This window comes from Miniopterus natalensis, chromosome 13 (genome assembly GCF_054644295.1).
Source record: "Miniopterus natalensis isolate mMinNat1 chromosome 13, mMinNat1.hap1, whole genome shotgun sequence".
In the NCBI taxonomy this organism is placed as follows: domain Eukaryota; kingdom Metazoa; phylum Chordata; class Mammalia; order Chiroptera; family Miniopteridae; genus Miniopterus; species Miniopterus natalensis.
This window is the reverse complement of record NC_142093.1, coordinates 11,018,543-11,036,459: the sequence shown is the minus strand read 5'-3', so window position 1 is coordinate 11,036,459 and position 17,917 is coordinate 11,018,543. Positions and strand designations below refer to the sequence as shown.

Below are 17,917 nucleotides of genomic sequence, written 5' to 3'. Positions count from 1 at the left end.
CACTGCACCGATGTGAGGGGCCAACTTCCCAGGGATCCCTCCCAGTCCCCGCACCCCTCCTGTCATTTCCACCCAAGGCTACAGCTGTCCCTCTCTCCTCAGATCTTCCGGTGGCCCGTGGCCAGCAGCATCGACAACAATGAGATACTTGAGATTCAGATCTTCAACTACAGCAAAGTCTTCAGCAACAAGTAGGTGTGGGTTGGGGAGGAGAGGTGGGGCTGGAGGGGCTGGGGCCTGCCCTGCTCCTGGGGCTGCCCTCTCCTTCGGGATTAAAAGGGGATCCTGCCCATAGCCTGCCCTGGATTGATCTTCAAAGACCCCCTCTGGCTGCTCCCTTATGCTGTCCTGAGTCCCCCAGCCCTCCCAACCATTGTTGGTTAAGAACAGCTCGCCCATCCCCAGTGCCAGCACAGCATCCTGTCCCCTTAAGTCTTTCCCTTACGCCATGCTGGGCGACAGTTACCAATCGGAGAAGCTAACATAATGGCTGATAATATCCTCCAGTAGACCATCTGTAGCCTTGAAGGCAAGCTTGTCTCGCCTGTGGAAGACAAGAGCTCTGAGGCAGTTAAGTACAATGGTTTATGAGTCAGGCAAACCTGATCTCAGGTCCCAGCTCAGCCATCTGCTGTGTGACCCTGGGCAGGTTACATAATCTCTATGAGTTCAATATATTCATGTCTAAAAAGGTCAAGTACTTACCTCAAAGGGGAGCTGTGAGAATTCAATGAGATAGATGTTTGTTCGTTCATTCGTTCCCCCAAATGTTTCCTGAGAGCCTACTATGCGCCAGGCCCAGCAGCAGGTGCTGAGGGTAGCGAGGCGCCTGCCCTCGTGGAGCTTACATTCTGCTGTGAAGCACACCTACCACGCGAGCACCGACACTCCTAGAGGTTCAGTAAAGGTTCCCGTCCTCTCTGGGCGATAAGCAGAATTCAGAACGATGTGAACAGTCTGCATTGATGGCTAAGTAAATCTAATAAATGTCAACTCCTGTCTTGGGTTCAAAAACCAATTGCTCTGGGCTTACGAACCAGCAAAACCACGCCCACTGCTCGGGATGGTGCCTGGCACCCACGAAACCTCTGAGGACGTTGTATGAGTGAACAAATACGTGGGGTCAGGAGGCAGAGGGTGCCCAGGGTGGGAGGATCTGGGAACAGGAATCAGAATGGGAAGAGTTCAGGGCTCTCCATGGTGAGAGCCCAGGCACATGACTGATGCATTTGGGGAAAATGCGGTAAGGGAGGCTGGGGTGGGAAATGGAACCAGTTTGTCCTAGGAGCGGAGGGTGGCTTGGAAACTGGCCCCTCCTCACCCAGTGGTTCCGGGGGGCTGCTGGAGGAGAAAGAAGCTGTCCTAGTCAGGGACCAGGAGAGCCCCCGGGTCTGCTTGGCCCTGCCTTGAACGAAGTCTTCCCTCAGGGACTTCCCTCCTTGGACTTCCCTGTGAAGATGAGTGTTGGGTCCAGAGGGTCTTGTGCTTCCCTTCTGCCTGCCCAGGACCCATAGGGGGGATGGCCTGACCCAGGCGCCAGTCTCTTGGGGCTCCTGAATAATTCAGGAGTTAGGACAGCAGTGGAGGCCTGGCGGCCTTGGGCACCTGACACCAGCTCCCTGGGGAAAGCAATGAATTATTGACTTGTCCTGGTGCCTGGTTGCAGCTCCATTGTGGTCAGTCTGCAGGCTGATCTGCGCTTGAGGCCCCCTTCCTGCTGGCTAATCACCTGGGATCCTCCTTGGGGGCCAGTCCGGCCTCCTGGGCCACTGTGGACATTGTGGGGGATGCCCTTTTTGGGATGGGCAACCTGGATGGGCCCCATAAGGGAGGTTGTCAGAGGACAGAAGGCTGGGTCCCAGCTCCTTCACCTAACACTGGGGGAAACTGAGGCCCAGAGAAGGCCCTTGCCCAGGGTCACACAGTAGGGTCAGGGCAGAGCCAGGTCTTCCTTCCTGTCTATAGAGGGGGGCTGACAGGCCCCATTCTTTTGGAAGCAAGATCGAGGATTAAGGCACTTGTTTGAAGCTATGTTTTTATAGTAGGCATCGTTTCTGCTTAGATGGTACATTACAGACCTGTAGGAAGAGCAAAGTTTTATAAAACTGCTTTTCTTCATACTTTATATAAGATTGAAATAATATCTATTGTCCATTTCAAAGAATACTATTTTCTATATGTTTAAGGGAGGTTGGGAGGAACTGTTAGGAGTTAAAGTCCACCTGTTGGGGCGTGACAAGTCGATTCCTTTGGCCATGCTAGCTCCCAGCTTCCCAGCCCCACCCTCAGGGCCACAGTTGGGGCCCAGCTCTGTGAGGCTGTGCATCTGCCCCCAAAGCCCATCCTGCAAAGGAGACCAGCCCTGTGTGAGCCGTCCAGACGGCACTCACCCTGCACACTGAAGAGGGGAGAAGGAGCCGATGTCCGAGTGTGCGGTGTTAGAGGAGTTTCACTTGAGTGGTCTCCCCACCGCACAGCAAGTGAGTGGTGTCACCTCCTTTGGAGAGATGGGAAAAAAGCAAGGCTCAGAGAGGTTGGAGAACTAGCCAAAGTTACACAGCTGTCAGGTGGCAGATTCCCCCTTAGGCCCACCTCTGTCTGACTTCAGAGCCTAGGCTCTGTATTCTGTCTACACTGCCTCCCTCTAGGGATGGTGTTTAGTCTGTGTGGACAGAGCTTGGGCCAGGACATGAAGAGCGGGGAGGGTGGAGGCTTGCCAGAAGGCAGACCTTGGCTTTCTGTGTGATTAAAGCAGTGGCAGATGGACTAGCTGTGAGAGTAGCTATGGGGGGTGTCACAGGGACTTAAGAGCGTGCGTCATTGAGGATGTTGAAGGGACTCCTTCTCAGTAGAATTCTGGACAAGCTTCCTCCAGGCCCCATCCAAGTGTAAAAGTCTGAGACTCTGACCTTAGCTAAGCCTGCAAGGAGCCAGAGGCTTCTCTAGCACTGGTGGGGAATAGCACCATCCTGCCCCCTGGGGGTGTCTTGTCACAATGCAGCATTCTCCTTGTCTTTGGGCCTTCCTCTGCCTTCTGGGGCATCTGCTAGGGAAGGATGTCCCTGAGTGCCCCTCATTCATCAGATGCTTAACGGCTCCTAGTGGAACTAAAATGGCCTGAAGTTCCAGTCAGCAAAGGGCAGCAGTAGAACAGGAATTATCAGTGTGTTGGTCCACCCCCCCCCCCCCACCTCCCACCAGCCAGCATCACCTAAAAATTGTGAGAAGCACATTCTCTGACCCCCGCACCTGCTGAATCAGAGGCCCTGGGGTTGGGCAGGAGCTGAGCTGGAGCTAGACCATCCCAGCTCCCAAGAGCAGATGTGCTGGGTGCAAGTCTCTCCCAACTCTGAGTTCAGTAACTTCACCCAGGAAGCCTGAGATTGGCCATGAGGAGAATATGTACACCATGAAGCTGCCACAGCTACAGGTCAGGCATGCCTTCCCCTCCCCCAGCCAGTCATTAAACATTTGCCAGCACCACCAGGTATGAATGGGGCCTGGTCATTTGTGTTTTAACAGGCCCTCCAGATGATTCTGTTCATGCTTAAGTTTGAATCACTGATTTAGAACCAAAAGAGGTGAAGCCACAAAAAGGCCAGGATATTCTTTCGTGCCTATAGCCTACTGTTAGAATGTCCGCACAGTACCGAAGCTAGGAGCCCACCTCCCACACTTCATAAAGACAAAATTCAGATTCAGGGGCAGTGGCTCCAGGTCCCCTGACCCCCAGGCCAGCACTTCTCTCTGAGCTGGGGGACAGGCCAGGGCACAGCAAGAGAAGAGCCTTAAGGCGGAGCTAGGTCTCAGACACTCCTAGAAGCCTAATCAGGCTGCAGAGGGAGGAAAGGTTTGAGCAGCTCTGCCCTCAGGGAGGCTGCTCCCACCACTCCCTGCCTCCGTGGACTCCTGCCTGTTAAGAGGGAATTCACCCCATCCCTCACCTCACCTGCATCTGCCACTGGGAAGCTATGCCGCTTCCCGCTTTCTCGGCCTCACCTTCCTCCTCCGTAAATCAAGGGCAGCACCAGATGACCCCCTGCCCCCAGCTCTCACACACCCTGGATGCCCACCTCGGCTTAGGGCAGCTCCCTGAGTCCCTGCTCTCCCCCAGAGCAACAGCCTCCAAACCACAGGGTGGAATGGGTTCAAGTCAACTCAATCAGCATTTATTGGGCATCCGCTGTTGTTCATTAATTCAGCCAGCAGATGCTGGAGCAGGGAACCCACCCCTGTCCTGGAGAGACTCACAGAATAGGGCACCCCACCCCCCATAACAACCGGGCTGCTTTCCGAGTGCTGTGTGCTGGGCACTCTGATAAGACCTTGGCCCAGAGGATCTCAGTCCTGTAAACAACAACTCCAAGTTCAGAGAGAACTGCAGCTGAGAGAGACTAAGGAAATTGCCCGGGAAGCAGGTAACTTGCTGGTGTCAGAGCCAGGTTGCAATCCCAGCCTCTGACTCCAAGACTGTGCTCTTTGCAGCACTGCCTGCCTCTCCCCTGGGAGTATGGGGACCCCGCAATCGGATGGGTCCTCACCCGCAGAGCTTGCACAATGCCTGCGTGGGCACCACTGCTGACTAAACGGGGTGAATGAATGAGCCAGTGGTCACGGTTAGGGAAGTTAAAAGTGGAGGAGCTGCTCATGTCCTTCCCCACCAGCCTCTACACTGGGCATCTGGAAGCTGCTCTGCAGGGGTTCAGCTGAACCCCCATCCCATGTACCTGAAAAACAAAAGGCTGCTGCAGTCTACCCTCTCTCCTGGTCTGTGAACATCCCCCTGGGTGCTCACCGCCCTCGAGCTCTCCCAGGAAGATGGGTCTCACAATACACCACACACGCCACGGGTCACATGCCCACCTGGACATGCTACCCTGGCTGCGGGGCCACCTCCCACAGCCCCAGCCTGGAGCCTGGGCAAGCCCAGCCCACTCATCTCCTTCCCAGCCGCTCACGGCCTCTAGGGGTGTCAGCTCCTCACCCTGGCCTCTTCACCTGAAACCCCCATGTCCTGCTGTTCACAGGCTCATTGGGACCTTCCGCATGGTGCTGCAGAAGGTGGTAGAGGAGAACCACGTGGAGGTGACAGACACTCTGATTGATGACAACAACGCTATCATCAAGGTGGGTGTGTTCCCGAGAGCACCTAGACTTGCTCATTATGGGGTCACCCAAGGCCTGCTTCACCTCACCCCACACACACAGACTGGTCTGGGGAGCACTCCTCATGGGCGGAGAGGTGAGACAGGAGGAGGTGACTCAGGTCAGACTCTGCCAGAACCCCTCCTTCTGGTGGCTATGGCCAGGGCCATTGGGGTATGGCACAGTCAGTCTGCTGTCCCAAGGTGGACATCGCAGCCCTTCCTAGAGTGTAAGAGAAGAGCAACTGAGGATGTCCTTCCCTTTCCACCAGCGGGTCCTGCCAAATGGACCCAGCTCAGAAATCACTAGAGGGGTCTCTCTGGTTAGCCGAAGGCCAGGCTGAGCTCTGCCAGCCACTCCAGGGCATGGTCTTCACTCTGCACTCCTGGCTCCCCACTAAGACTAGCCATTCTGTGAGGACAGGGACCTCATTTCCATTCTCTGTCACATCCCACTCTAGCACTTCCAGCATAAGCACACATGCACTAACGACATACAATCTGTCATCACTTAACACATGTTCCAACAAAGGGAGGAGGTAAAGCAATTTGGGGGCCCAGACCCCAGGCTCTGCTCTGACACATCCATCCCCTTGATTTCATTATGTCCACTCCTGGGCAGTTCAGCATAGTGGTGAGAAACACGCTCCCAGGTACAAACCTTAGTTAGGCTACTCACTAACTGTGAGACTCGGGCAGGTGACATGTCATCTGCAAAGTGAGCAAAATTATAGTATCTACTTCACAGGATTGTTTGGAGGATTGAAAGAATACACAGGAAGTGCTTAAAACAGTTAAGCACATAGTAAGTGCTCAATTAATACATAAAATAATATTGTTGGCTATTATTTCCTGACCTCAGTTTACCCATGTGTAAAATGGATCTGTACCATGGTTCCTCCACCTGAGCTCTACATATGTATGGCCCTATGCAGCAGCCAGCAGAATAGCCTCAGAAGGCAAGACTGCAGCCACAGGGAGCCAGATGGAAGGAACCCTCTCTGAGGAGTGTCAGGGGGGGCCAGAAATTCCTATAGTGCCTTTGTGTGTCAAGACACTTCCTTACTTCCTTGATGAGAACAAGAAAAGCATTTGGGGCTTCTCAGTTTGGCCCCAGCCAAGTCATTCTCTCCACAGGGGGTGCAGGCATGGGGGGCTCCTTGAAATCAGAGGTTGGGGTCTCAGTCACCCCAGTGAGGAGAGAGAAGATGCAGAACAAGCTGCGTGCCAGTGGGAACAGAGGACTTAGAAGAGAACATAGACACCTGGAAAAAGAGAATTGAATGTGGAAATGAGACAAGAGAGAACTGGGGAAGTGGACAGGGATGGCGAGCCAGCCAGCCATGCCCTGTATTCTAGAATTAGACTTAGGAATTCAGCTGCAGAAAAGACTAGCCCACCCACCACCTACCTGCTGCCCATTTTATGATGGTAACCCTGATGTCCTGGATGGAAAATGGATTTGGTCAAGGTCAGAGAGTTGATCAACAGCAGAGCCAGTACCGGAACCCAGGGCTTCTGATTCCAGGCCACTATTTTCCCACCATGTTGTGTACTTGGTACAACAACAGGGCCACATTGGCTCAGTGGGAAGGACATGGGGTTTGGAGTCAGCAGGCTGGGCTCAAATCCAGATCCAGCACTTCCTAGCTGTGTGACTTTGAGCAAGTAACTTAACCTCTCTGATATGGTAGGCAGGGTAGGTTGAAGTGTTGAGAAGATCAAAGAGTTTACATTAAAGCATGTTACTATGACATCTAGCACAGCGAGGGTTCAGAAAATGTGTGCACCTTTTTGTTCCCTTGGGAAATCTAAGTCTGGGCGTTTGGAGGCCCACCCACTGAGTGAAGGGTGCCCGTGTGGGCCTCAGGAGTGAGTTACCCACTGAGGAAGCGCAAGCATGACTGGAGCCCTCCCAGTCCCTGACCTCTAATAGCCAAGGGCCGGGGCCTATTAAGGTGACTGACTCTGAATATCCGTCTTTCTGAGCCTCTGTTTTTTCATCTGCAAAATCGGAGATGGGGGAGGATAATACCTGGCTCGCCTTCCTCCACTGAGCTCAGGAAGGGAAAGCACTTCGCAAGCATCACAAAGCAGCGGAGTGTGTGGGATTTTGATTGCTGTTGCTGTCCTAGCTGCTCACCACCCATCTCTCTCCCTCTAGACCAGCCTGTGCGTGGAAATCCGGTATCAGGACACAGACGGCACAGTGGGCTCCTGGGATGACGGGGACTTCCTGGGAGATGAATCCCTTCAAGAGGAAGAGAAGGACAGCCAGGAGACAGATGGACTGCTCCCCGGCTCCCGCCCCAGCTCCCGGCCACCGGGCGAGAAGAGCTTCCGGAGGTAACAGGCTGGGGCCTCTGGATGCCCACTGCCCCCAAAGACACAGGGTGGATGCCTAGTCCCCCAGGAGGGCCCCTTTAGGCCTGACTGAGCTCAGACGACAGGGTTGAGTTGCTCGAGAGGCAAATGAGAGGGAGAAAGGTGTTTCTGTATCACCCCCACAGTAGGCCCCTATTCCAGAGCTCACCAGGGAGAAGTAGGGTGGCTTCTGCCTCCTCAGAGAGGGAGAGTCCCTGATCTCTCTGTTCAAGTCACAGCAGTGCCAGCCCAGCCCCAGGCAGCTTGGCCCCTGTCCTGGCCCAGTGACAGCCCAAGCGAGGCGGCCTCTCCCTGCCAGAGTGAGGCCAGGGGTCTTGGCTGGGACTGGCCTCTCTTGCTGAGATCACAGCCCAGCACCCTCAGTGTCCAGAATTCACACCTGCAAATGTCCTACCATGCAGATGACAGCGGAAGCTGTGTCCAGGCCTGTGCTTTCCGAATGCACTATTTTTACCCCCCCAAAAAGAAAACAATTGTATTACTCTTAGAGCCCAGAGAGGCACAACCTGGCCTAGTAAAACATTGTCATAGGTTCCTAGGTCACTGGCGGTAATGTGTAAAATGCAGGTAAGCTGAGGGTGCATCTAAGGATGGGTTGCTTTTGAGAGAACAGATGCACCCCTCCCATTACAATCATCTCCCTTCAATCTCCTTCTACCCTTTCCTTTCCAAGTAAAATTTTTCCTTTCCAAAAAAACACACATTCTAAATTAGTAGAATTGCATTTGATACTTTTATCGGACAAACATGTTTTCCTTCTTTACACCTGAACCACTCCCCGCATACATACAACCACAGATGCTCACACAGATACAAGCTTACAAAACTCTGGGAGCCAAAGGAACCAGGCCGGTGACAAATGCGGCTGGACCTTTAACCTCGGGCCGCTGTGGGGTAGGGCAGCACCGCCCAGGCCAGCTAGGAGCCTGCCCTCCTTAGACTCCAGGTCAGGTGGGGTGGGAAGAGCCTGCACATTGGCCTCAGGAGATCCAGATCTGAGTCTCGGCTCTGCCTCTTACCAGCCTTGTGAGCCTCGGCCAGTCACATGCCCTCTTCACCCTCTCTTCTGACCTGTAAAATGGGGCCCAGAACAATGAGGCCCCTTCCTACCTGTTCAGAGAGCCAAAGGGATGATGGAGGGACAGGTTGAGACTGGGGTGCCAAGTGCTGCCCCATGTAAGGGCTGGTGACAAACAGGTTCTTAGCTGCTGGACAATCAAAGGCCAGGGATCTGGCTGGAAATGTGAGAGAGGGAGCCGGGACCCAGTGGGAGCCAGGGATGCTGACACAAAAGGCACCACCTGGTCCCCATCCTCTGTCCCTTGTAAGAAAGTGTTGGCATGGGGCTGTCTGAGACTGCAAGTGGGCTCTAAGAAAGGACTTTCTGGGGACAAGATTGGAAGCCACGTAAGAGCTGCCAATTGCAAGGAAAGGGGGCCTGGCTCTGAGTCAGAAGAGCTAAGTTCCATTAAGTTCCATCCTGTCTGCCACTAACTAGCTGAGTCACTTTGGGCAAGTCACTAGCCACTCTGGGTCAGTACCAGGAATAGGTTGAGCATCCTGGCTCCCTTCCAATTCCAACATCCTGAGGGACCCAGGGATACTCTGGATCCTGGGGGTAGCACCCATGGGAAACAAGTTTCTGGGAGCCCTGGACAGTCGAAAGGGCTGCCCACCTGGGCAGCTGTGGCTCAGACAGTGCCAAGCCAGTTCCTCTCTCAGCCCTACAAGAGTGGGCCAGGGTGTGGATGGAGCTTCTGCTCAGCTTGGGCCACCCCACTCTATACCAGAGGCTCGCAAACAAACTCAGCCCACGGCTGGAGCTTCACGGCGGCCCTGGGCCAGAGCGGGGTCTCCCGCACTCGCAGTGTTCTCCACACCTCCCCCGCTGTCAGCACTGCAAAGAGTAAGCGAATCACCAACCCCACAGGCACTTTGCTCTCAGATGCACAGGCACTTTGCTCTCAGATGCTCAGGGCCCTTGCATATCAGTATACATCCGCCTTGGTCTCCACAGAGATACTCAGCACATATTCACAAGTGCACATGCGTCTGCACACGCTCACATTCTCCCTCTGTGTGAGGCCAGTGAGCCGCACACACGGCTGGTCTCTGCGCTCTGCTGCTGTGGCGGCTCTCAGAGCCACATCTTAGAAAGGACAAAGAAAAGAGCCCGGCTTTTATCTTGCAGCTGCCATCTAGAGACTTGGGGCTTTCCTGTGGCTTCCCTGTATTCTAGACTTTCTCCTAATTTTCTCCACCTTCCTGGCCCTCCTGCCCTCCATGGTCCCGCCTCCTGCCCCACTCTCCTTCCTGGTGGCCCTGGGAATGTAAGGGTTCTTGCTAGGCTCCTCTCTGCTGGGTCTCATCTTGGGGGGGTCAATGGGGGACATTTTTCTTCTACTTATGGATCATTCTTTCACTCCAGTGGAGACCCAAGGAAGCCAGGTCCCTCCCCCCTATGCATGGGGCAGAGGGCAGTGGGGCACATGTGCATGGCTGGGGGCTCTGACAGAGCTATGCGTGGGGCGTGTGCCCTAGAGCGTGCACAGGTTTGTGTGGATGGGTCAGCACACCCAGCCTCACCCCCAGAGTGCTGCTCTACCGGTTCCTGTGCCCTCTCAGGCCCATGCTCTCGTCGCTTCACCTAGGCTAAGCTCGGGAGGTGCAGCAGTGCAGGGGAGCCAGAGTCAGGGCCATGTTGGGAATTTGGGGTGAAGCAGTGCTCAGGAGACTCCTCCCAAACCCAGCCTCTTCCCTTGAGGTTGGGGTCCCCTCCACCTCCCACCCAGGGCTGAGTGCCCACCTGAGGCCTGGCGCCATAAAGCACTTGGGTACCAGCAAACCCCAGAGTTCCCCAGTGGGAGCCGTATTGATCCTCTGCCCTGCAGCTGCTTTTAACGCCACACAGAGCCATGGGGATGGGAGCTTAAGAAAGGCCGAGAGACTGAGGCTCACAGAGAACGAGCGCTGGCTCAGGACCAGAACTGACCCAGCCAGGCTGGGACACTAGAAGCACAACCTGGACTCTAGGAGAAAAGTCAGGCCTACCCAGGGCTTCATGAAGAGCTTCCCTAGCAACAAGGACCACCTTGCCGTCAGATCCTACCCCCATTGCTCATGGCTGAGCAACAGAGGGCAAGCTGAGCCTCAGCTCCCTCATTTGGAAGCAGGGGGTAACAAGATCTGCCTTGCGAGATGGACGATTCCATATGTCAAGGCATCAAGGCACGTTAGAGTCCTCAGCACAGCGCCTTGCACTTATTGTTACTAATGGCAGTTGTAGTCATAATAGTGGCTCTAGTTAAATCATGAGGGTATTTTTTTAATCCTCACCTGAGGATATGTTTTTATTGATTTTTAGAGAGGGAAGGGAGAAAGGAACACCAATTGGTTGCCTCTCGTATGCCCCCCAACCGGGGACTGAACCCACAGCCTAGGTATGTGCTCTGCCTGGGAATCGAATCCTCCACCTTTGGTGTACAGGACAACACTCCAACCAGCTGAGCCACCCGCCAGGCAGGGTATTATTTTTTCAGAGAGTCCTTTCCCATCTGCATTTCCACACTTGGAGTGTGGGCCTGTGCGCAGCCCCTTTGTTGGCCCAGAGGCCTGGAGCGTGAGGAGGGGGGAGGGTGGGTATGTGCCAGGTGGTGTGTGCTGTGTGCCCAAATTGCGGGCACACGCTGTGCCAGGCCTGGCCTGACATCTCTCTGCGATTTCAGAGCAAACCCCACAGGGAAAGAGAAAAATCATCCCATTTTATCCCTTCAGCTACACAAAGTCCACCTTCCTGCCCGGCCCTTGCCCACAGTTGGGTAATACATTTCCCCTTCTGGTTCCTCTACTGCAAAGATTTTCAAACTTTTCATATGATTCCTTAAAAATAATACATGAACTTCCCTCAAAACCTGGATCAGTAATTCAGAGAAAAATGGCCCTTCTTGGGTTAGTGTGAGGCTGGGGCCAGTAAACCTCCCATTCAGCTCCCATTCTCGAAAACTCATTGGAGCCCCTGCTCCATCAGAACAAGCCCCATGCAGCTCTCAGTGGATCCCAACAGCAGCCAACGCCTAACCAGGCTCAGGGCCAGGGCAGGGCTGCTGAGACGGTCACCCCTTCTCTGTTCTCTGCTCAGTGGTCTCAGCCGATTACAAGACCTCTGAAAAGAGTTAGACTTACTAGCTCGCCCACTGGAAAGGATGAACGACCAGAGCTGGATTTCTGCTGGCATCTGTCTAGGCCTTTGGGCTCTGAGCTGTCAGAGGCCCTCAGGGCCTGGAAGGTCCCCACTCCACTGGAGGGGATCAGGGGAGGAGTAGAGTGGCTCAGGCCTGGAGGGTGGCAGGCTCCTCTAACTGAGTTCCCTGACGCCCTTGTGACCCACATTTAGCAATCACTAGACCTTGAGGGTGGAGGAAATCAGCTGATACCCTGAGGCCTCTGCCTTCACCAGGGCTCCAGGGCTCTCTGTCCCCAACCTGTCGGATTCCCGCCCTGCAGGCTTAGGTGTGCTGAAGTGAGAGGCTGTGGGCTGAGGGGACTGTGGGACAAAGAGGCCATTGGGAAACATGGGAGCCAGCAGGGCCGGGGGCTAAGTCTGCACGTGTCTCTGGTCCACACCCTCTCACACACATCCTCTTGTCTCCTCATTTCTTCTCCCTACTCAGCAAAGGCAAAGAGAAGACCAAGGGAGGCAGAGATGGCGAGCACAAGTAGGTGTCCCAGGCCAGGGCGGAGCCCAGGGGCTCGAAGGGTCCTCACTACAGGGTGCGGATGTTGGGACGGCCCATGTCGGAGGGCTTAGTCATGGACTGTCCTGGCAGAGTCAGCACCAGGGGATGGCAGGGCAAGGGAGATCTCTCTACCTGACCAAGGGGGTGAGGGACAGGGAGGTGTTAGGGTTGGGGCGGGCAGGTGGCTGGGCCTTCTGGTTTCCACTCCCTCTTCCCTCCTTTCCTCTCCCTCTTCCCTGTTCAGCTCCCACCACCGTGAGTCAGGCCCTTAGGTATCCATGTGTGGGAGGGTGTGAATGAAGCCACAAGAGTTGGGGAGGCCCAAGAAGCCGATGACTGCCTCCCCCACAGAATCAAGATAGGGCTGGGCAGATGGACATGCGGCCCAAAGAGGACAAACTCTGGGCACTGAGTGACTGCAGGGTGGTGGCCAGAGCAGGAAGCCCCAGGAAGCTCAGGAAAAATGACTGGTCTCTAGTAGGCTTCCTGGGGAGGGAGAGACCAGGTGCTATCTGGGAGGGGAGAGGAGGGGGGACTCCTGATGAAAGGGATGACCGCAAAGGGCAGGGACCCTCAAGGCCTGGGGGTTGATGTGGGTCTCACAGGCCCCTCCAAATACCCATGTCATCTCAAGGACTCTCTAGCATCACAGGGAATTCACGGGGTCAGTGACAATTGGGGCTAACCATGCTGGAGAGGACCTCTTACAGCTGACAAATCTTGAGTCCCAGAGAGGGGAAGCGACTTCCCCAGAACAGGGGCAAAGCTGGGACTAAAACTCAGGAATTTAACTTTTTACCAGAGTCTACAATAGACTCAGGGAGTTTAGAGTGCTAGACTGTATTCTAAATTTAATTTAACTCTCCAAATATACAAATGAGAGCTGAAAAGCCAGGAATGTGGTCTTTATTTTCCAGATAGGGAAACTGAGCCCCTGTGATGTTAAGAGATTTGCTCAAAACTGTGATCCTAATAAGTTCAAAATTAGTTGGCATGAGAATATTGTGGAGACAGAAGGATTGTGTATATAGGGGTCTGAAGTGATTAACACTGCCGTGGGCTTGGGGTATCTGCTTGCTTTAAGATCCTGGGGACTCAACCTTACTCGTTGCTTTCACAAAAGTGTATTGAGTTCCTATTCCGAGTGTTACACATGAGCCAAAATCTAGACAAGGCAATGGCACCTCATGGGGAGAGCTCGGGCCCAGAGACCTGGAGGGTTGGGAGAGTCTGCCAGGTCCAAGCAAGGGAGGAACCTCAGGCACGGCATGTGCCAGGCTTGGAGAGGGAGCTAGGGAGCCGAATCCTGGGAGGTGGGGAAATGATAGCAGACATTGAGCTGAGGGTCCCTCTGAGGAAAAGAGTTCAAGGACCTGGGTTTCTACATGGATACTTACACGTAAAAAGCCTGCATGAAACAGGAATGACCTGTCTGTCCCCCAGACTCCCAGTGTGAGAGCAGCAATGCTCTCTAAGGCCCTTCTGGTTTCCAGCTCCCCATCCTGTCCTGGGCCAGTTTGTCCTCTAGGATTCAGACTGGACTGATCCCTGACTGGTCCTAGATGGACTGAAGTGTGTCTCGCGGTGTGAGCACACAGTAGGCCCACTGCAAATGCTGGTTCCCTAGCTCCTCCATTCCAATCTCTTGCCATCTCTAATTAACACATGAGATAAAGTGAACTGGCATTTACTATTCTAATTTTAATGTTAGAGCCTTAGGACAATTAAAAGGGTAGGAAAATGGAATTTTTAAGAGGAGATTAAACAAATGAAAACTTTTTAGCCTGGAGAAGAAAAAGTAGTAACTGGTTTTAAATCTCTGGAAGGTTATTATATGGCAAAGCTGTTAGTTTCTATTTCCACCAAGGAGAAATAGGTGGAAATAGGTGTAAGTTGCAGTAGAGAAAATTTAAGAATAGAGCCATGAGGAAACTCTTGCTCCTTGCGAGTATGTGAAATTGTAGGCTAGGCTGGTTTGTGTCCATGATGCTGTTTGCTTGGGCCTTGCAGGGGGTTGGGTCACCAGGGAGAGCGGAGGAGCCAGGGCCCCTGGAAAATGTGAGGATAAGTACACAAGCTCCCCCCGCCCCCCGGCCTGCCGGTATGGCAAGGACGCATGTGCCAACAGGCCAGTTTGGAGACAGGTTCTTGTATGAAGGGCCAGCCTGTCCTGCCCAGATGTGGGAAGACATTCAAAACTAACTGAAATTCAACACACTGAAAGGCAACTGTGACAGCTGCAGTTATTACTAGTTCCTGGGCATGGGAAAGAAGAGAAATAAGCCCACAAAGGAGCACTTGGAGAACATGTCCCCAGGTTTTGAAAATGTGGCCATTTAAACGAACTAGAGAAGATCCCCAGACTCTGCTTTTATTTGGCAGCATTTTGTTTCTCCTGAGGCCTGAGCTACTGCAGTTCCAATTGAAGGTGGTCTTAAGGCAGAAGCCCTGGGCAGCCAGGCCAGCTGTTCATTTTCAGCCACACACTCTATGTCATAACCTCCGGAATAATACAGAGAGCAAACTAGTGAGGCCCACCTCACTACAGTTAGTTTGGCCAATGTTCCCAGTCACTGTAAATACCAAGGTCTCCCCCAGGGCCCTCAGTGCATCACCCAACCACAGTGACGTCCTTCTAGATCGGGGCCGTGGAACCAGCAAGGCAATCATCAGTTCTATAGATGTAAAGAGAGTTTACAGTGAGTGAACTACCTTTAAAATCTTCTCTCTAGAGAGAAGTTGTGGTCTAAACTGTAGGTGCATAGCATTCTGACTTTGATGAATCCAGGAATGGTGAAGCCCAGATGTGATCATAAATCCTCAAAGGGTTCTAGAGGTCCCCGGCCCCTGGGCCCTGCTTCTCCCGCTTTCATGCAGCCACAAATAAAGGGGCCACTTGGTTGCAAAGTAGTTTTTCACTGAGTTGATTATCAGCTTTCTCGCCACATTATGTCTTTGGTAATTGGAGAACCCACCAAGACCAAATATAGAATTAATTTTAAAAAACCTCAGCCACCAGTAACCTAATCAACAAATTAGATTTTAAAAATCTAAGTCTTTAATACAACTGGGTAATCTTCAAATTTCCCTGATTAATTTAACATTTATTTAAAAAATAACCTTTGCCCTTTGCCAAGAGAAGCAAGCATGCTGCTTTCCAGGAGCTGGGGCTGCAATAGGCTTTTTCTATAGTGAACTTCAGATGTGTCATCCATCGGAAGATGACAAGGGGCTGTGATAGCTGATGACATCATGCTCTGTTGCCCACACTTCAGATGAATTGAAGAGTGAGTCCAGGTGAAACAGAGGCACAGAGCATAGTAAGAATTCTGGAAATTACACTCTCACTAAACATTCTGCATTTGTCATAAAGGGATAAGTCATCATCTTAGCCATGCTCAGGCACTCAGGAGTACCTCCAATGAGCCTGTCCTCTTGAGTCGGTTAAAATTATGCAGGATCTGGGGAGAGAGGTTTCTCCTTTGCATTGCTTTAGGGTATGGTAGAGACTGGTTAGGTAAGTATAGTGTGTTTGAAGGTCTCAATCTTTGCTTCCAAATATGCTTATTTTAAGGAATAAAGTAACTTTTGAATTCAAGGGCCATAGCTACCCAAGGGAAGGCAGGCCCTTTTCTACTTTGGTGGATCTTTGGGACCAGCATCGAAAAGCCACAATTCTCTGCTCCCTGCACCCTGGGCCTCAGGCTGCAGGGCCAGATCCTGTCCCAGGATACCCAGAAGTCAGCTTCTCCAGACAAGGGCTGCTCTAACCTAACGTATGACTTTGACCTACCATCTGAGAGCACTTTCCAGGGGGAGGATTAGGAAAAGAGGGTGGGATGGGGAACTATGTGACTGGAGTAGGCTGCATGTAATGGCATAGATCACACATGGGGTGGGGCTGGGGACTCTAAGGATGGCACAGCTCAGGAATGGCCGAGAAATGATTGTACAAAGTCAAGCAAAGGGTATTGCAGGAGACTCCTGGGTAATCTAGGAAAGAACAAGGCTGGGAGGAAAGGAATCCCAAACACTGAGACAGAAAGTAGAGTGAGGGCCCACAGTAGGTACACTTCCCGTCGCAGGGGTCAGAGTGCAGCTCTACCTTTAAGACCACCAGGCAAGGAGAAATCGCACTAGATGGTTCAGCATAAGCCAGGCAGGGTGGTCCGTTTCTCACCATTGAACAACTGTTTCTAATAGGTTAATTGATCTGCTCAGTGTTATGTCACCAGTAATTTAATATTTAGAGCAGTCTCTCCCAAAATGTGTTGATGCTTAGATTATTAAATGAGCCCCTTCTCTGTAAACATAGGCATGGTCTATGGGACTCTTCACAGAAGATGTCTGCATCAGCACATGGCCCATGCCTATACCTACCAGTGCAGACCCTGGGGACTTTATACCAAAGTCCCAAGTGATTGGGATGATGCAATTCATACTCACAGAAAATACAATGCCACAGCATCAAAGATGCAGTGGAAATATGGCTGGCCTCAGAGACAGGAGCTTTGTGCTTCAATTCCTACTCTCAGGGCCTCAGATTTTTCCTGGGTTGAATGAGAGGTGTATGTCCCTGCCAGGATTGCGATGAGCAAACATCTGGAATGAGCAAACATCTGGAAAGCCATTGGCCCACAGTAGTTGCTCATGAAAGGTTACATAATTTCATGTTGGCTATTATATATGTGATATATTCCCTTATTAGAAGGGAGAAACTTTTAAAAATAATTCCAAAGGCATCTATTTTCCACTTTTAGAAAACCTTTCCCTCTCCTCCCATTATGTCCAAGAAAGCATGATGCTCGAGAGTGCAACAGATCAGTGCCACCCCAGCCTTCTTTCACCTACCCGATGCCTTTTAGAAAATCGTGGACATGCCAGTGCTTCCTAACCTGTGAGCTAGTGCCACATGAAAGGAGTGGTTCTTGGCTGCTCCCTCACTGGGAGACAGACACACATCTTTCCACGCCTTGCCTGATAGATAAAGAGTAAAGAAAAGGCCTGGGGCTAGGATAGGGCCAGGTTTGGGGGGATGAGATTGGCTTTCCAACCCTGAATAGAGAGGCTTGAGGTTTCTAGGCCATCTCTACAAGAACAGAATGGTTTCCCTCAACTTACATTAACTAGCATAGCAAGCAGGGAGCTTGGGTAAGTAATATGTCTACGGAATAAATAACTATTGGAAAATAATTTCTGGGTTTCTTAACTGAGCTAATAGAGTAACATATCACAGCACCTTAGAAATCTACATGTATTTTTAAAAGTTGCAGTGGGCTGAATGATGGCCACACAAAAAAGGTATGTCTATGTCCTAATCCCTGGAAGCTGTGAATATGACCTTATTTGGAAAAGGAGTCTTTGCAGATGTAGTTAAGTTAAGGATCTTGAGATGAAGACATCATATTGGATTATTCAGGTAGGCCCTAAATCCAATAACAAATGTTCTTATAAGAGACACAAAGTGGAGAAATTTTTTTTAAAAAGAAGAAAGAAAGAAAAAGAACCATAATCAAGCTTCTACTGGGAGATGCATGGCCCAAAGATGGGTGGGCTCTGCTATAGGTGAGTTTAGGGTTGGAGCCTGCACCTTACCCCACTTGGGCCTACAGGATGACAGGGCCACACCCAGAAGGAGGGACAATGGGAAGT

General features: G+C 52.2%; 1 protein-coding gene across 4 annotated transcripts in view; it reads left to right on the top strand.

Annotated features, from left to right (window-relative positions):
- Positions 1-17,917, top strand: part of OTOF (otoferlin) — a 76,537-nt gene that overhangs the window by 22,169 nt on the left and 36,451 nt on the right. For 3 of the 4 annotated variants that reach the window (XM_016210156.2, XM_016210177.2, XM_016210160.2), the window contains exons 3-5: positions 103-191; positions 5,028-5,127; positions 7,309-7,490. In XM_016210156.2, the coding sequence (XP_016065642.1) occupies positions 103-191; positions 5,028-5,127; positions 7,309-7,490 (371 nt within the window). Of the gene's footprint in view, positions 1-102; positions 192-5,027; positions 5,128-7,308; positions 7,491-12,199; positions 12,245-17,917 lie in introns of all 4 variants that reach the window. The other variant, XM_016210167.2, reaches the window with a different exon arrangement.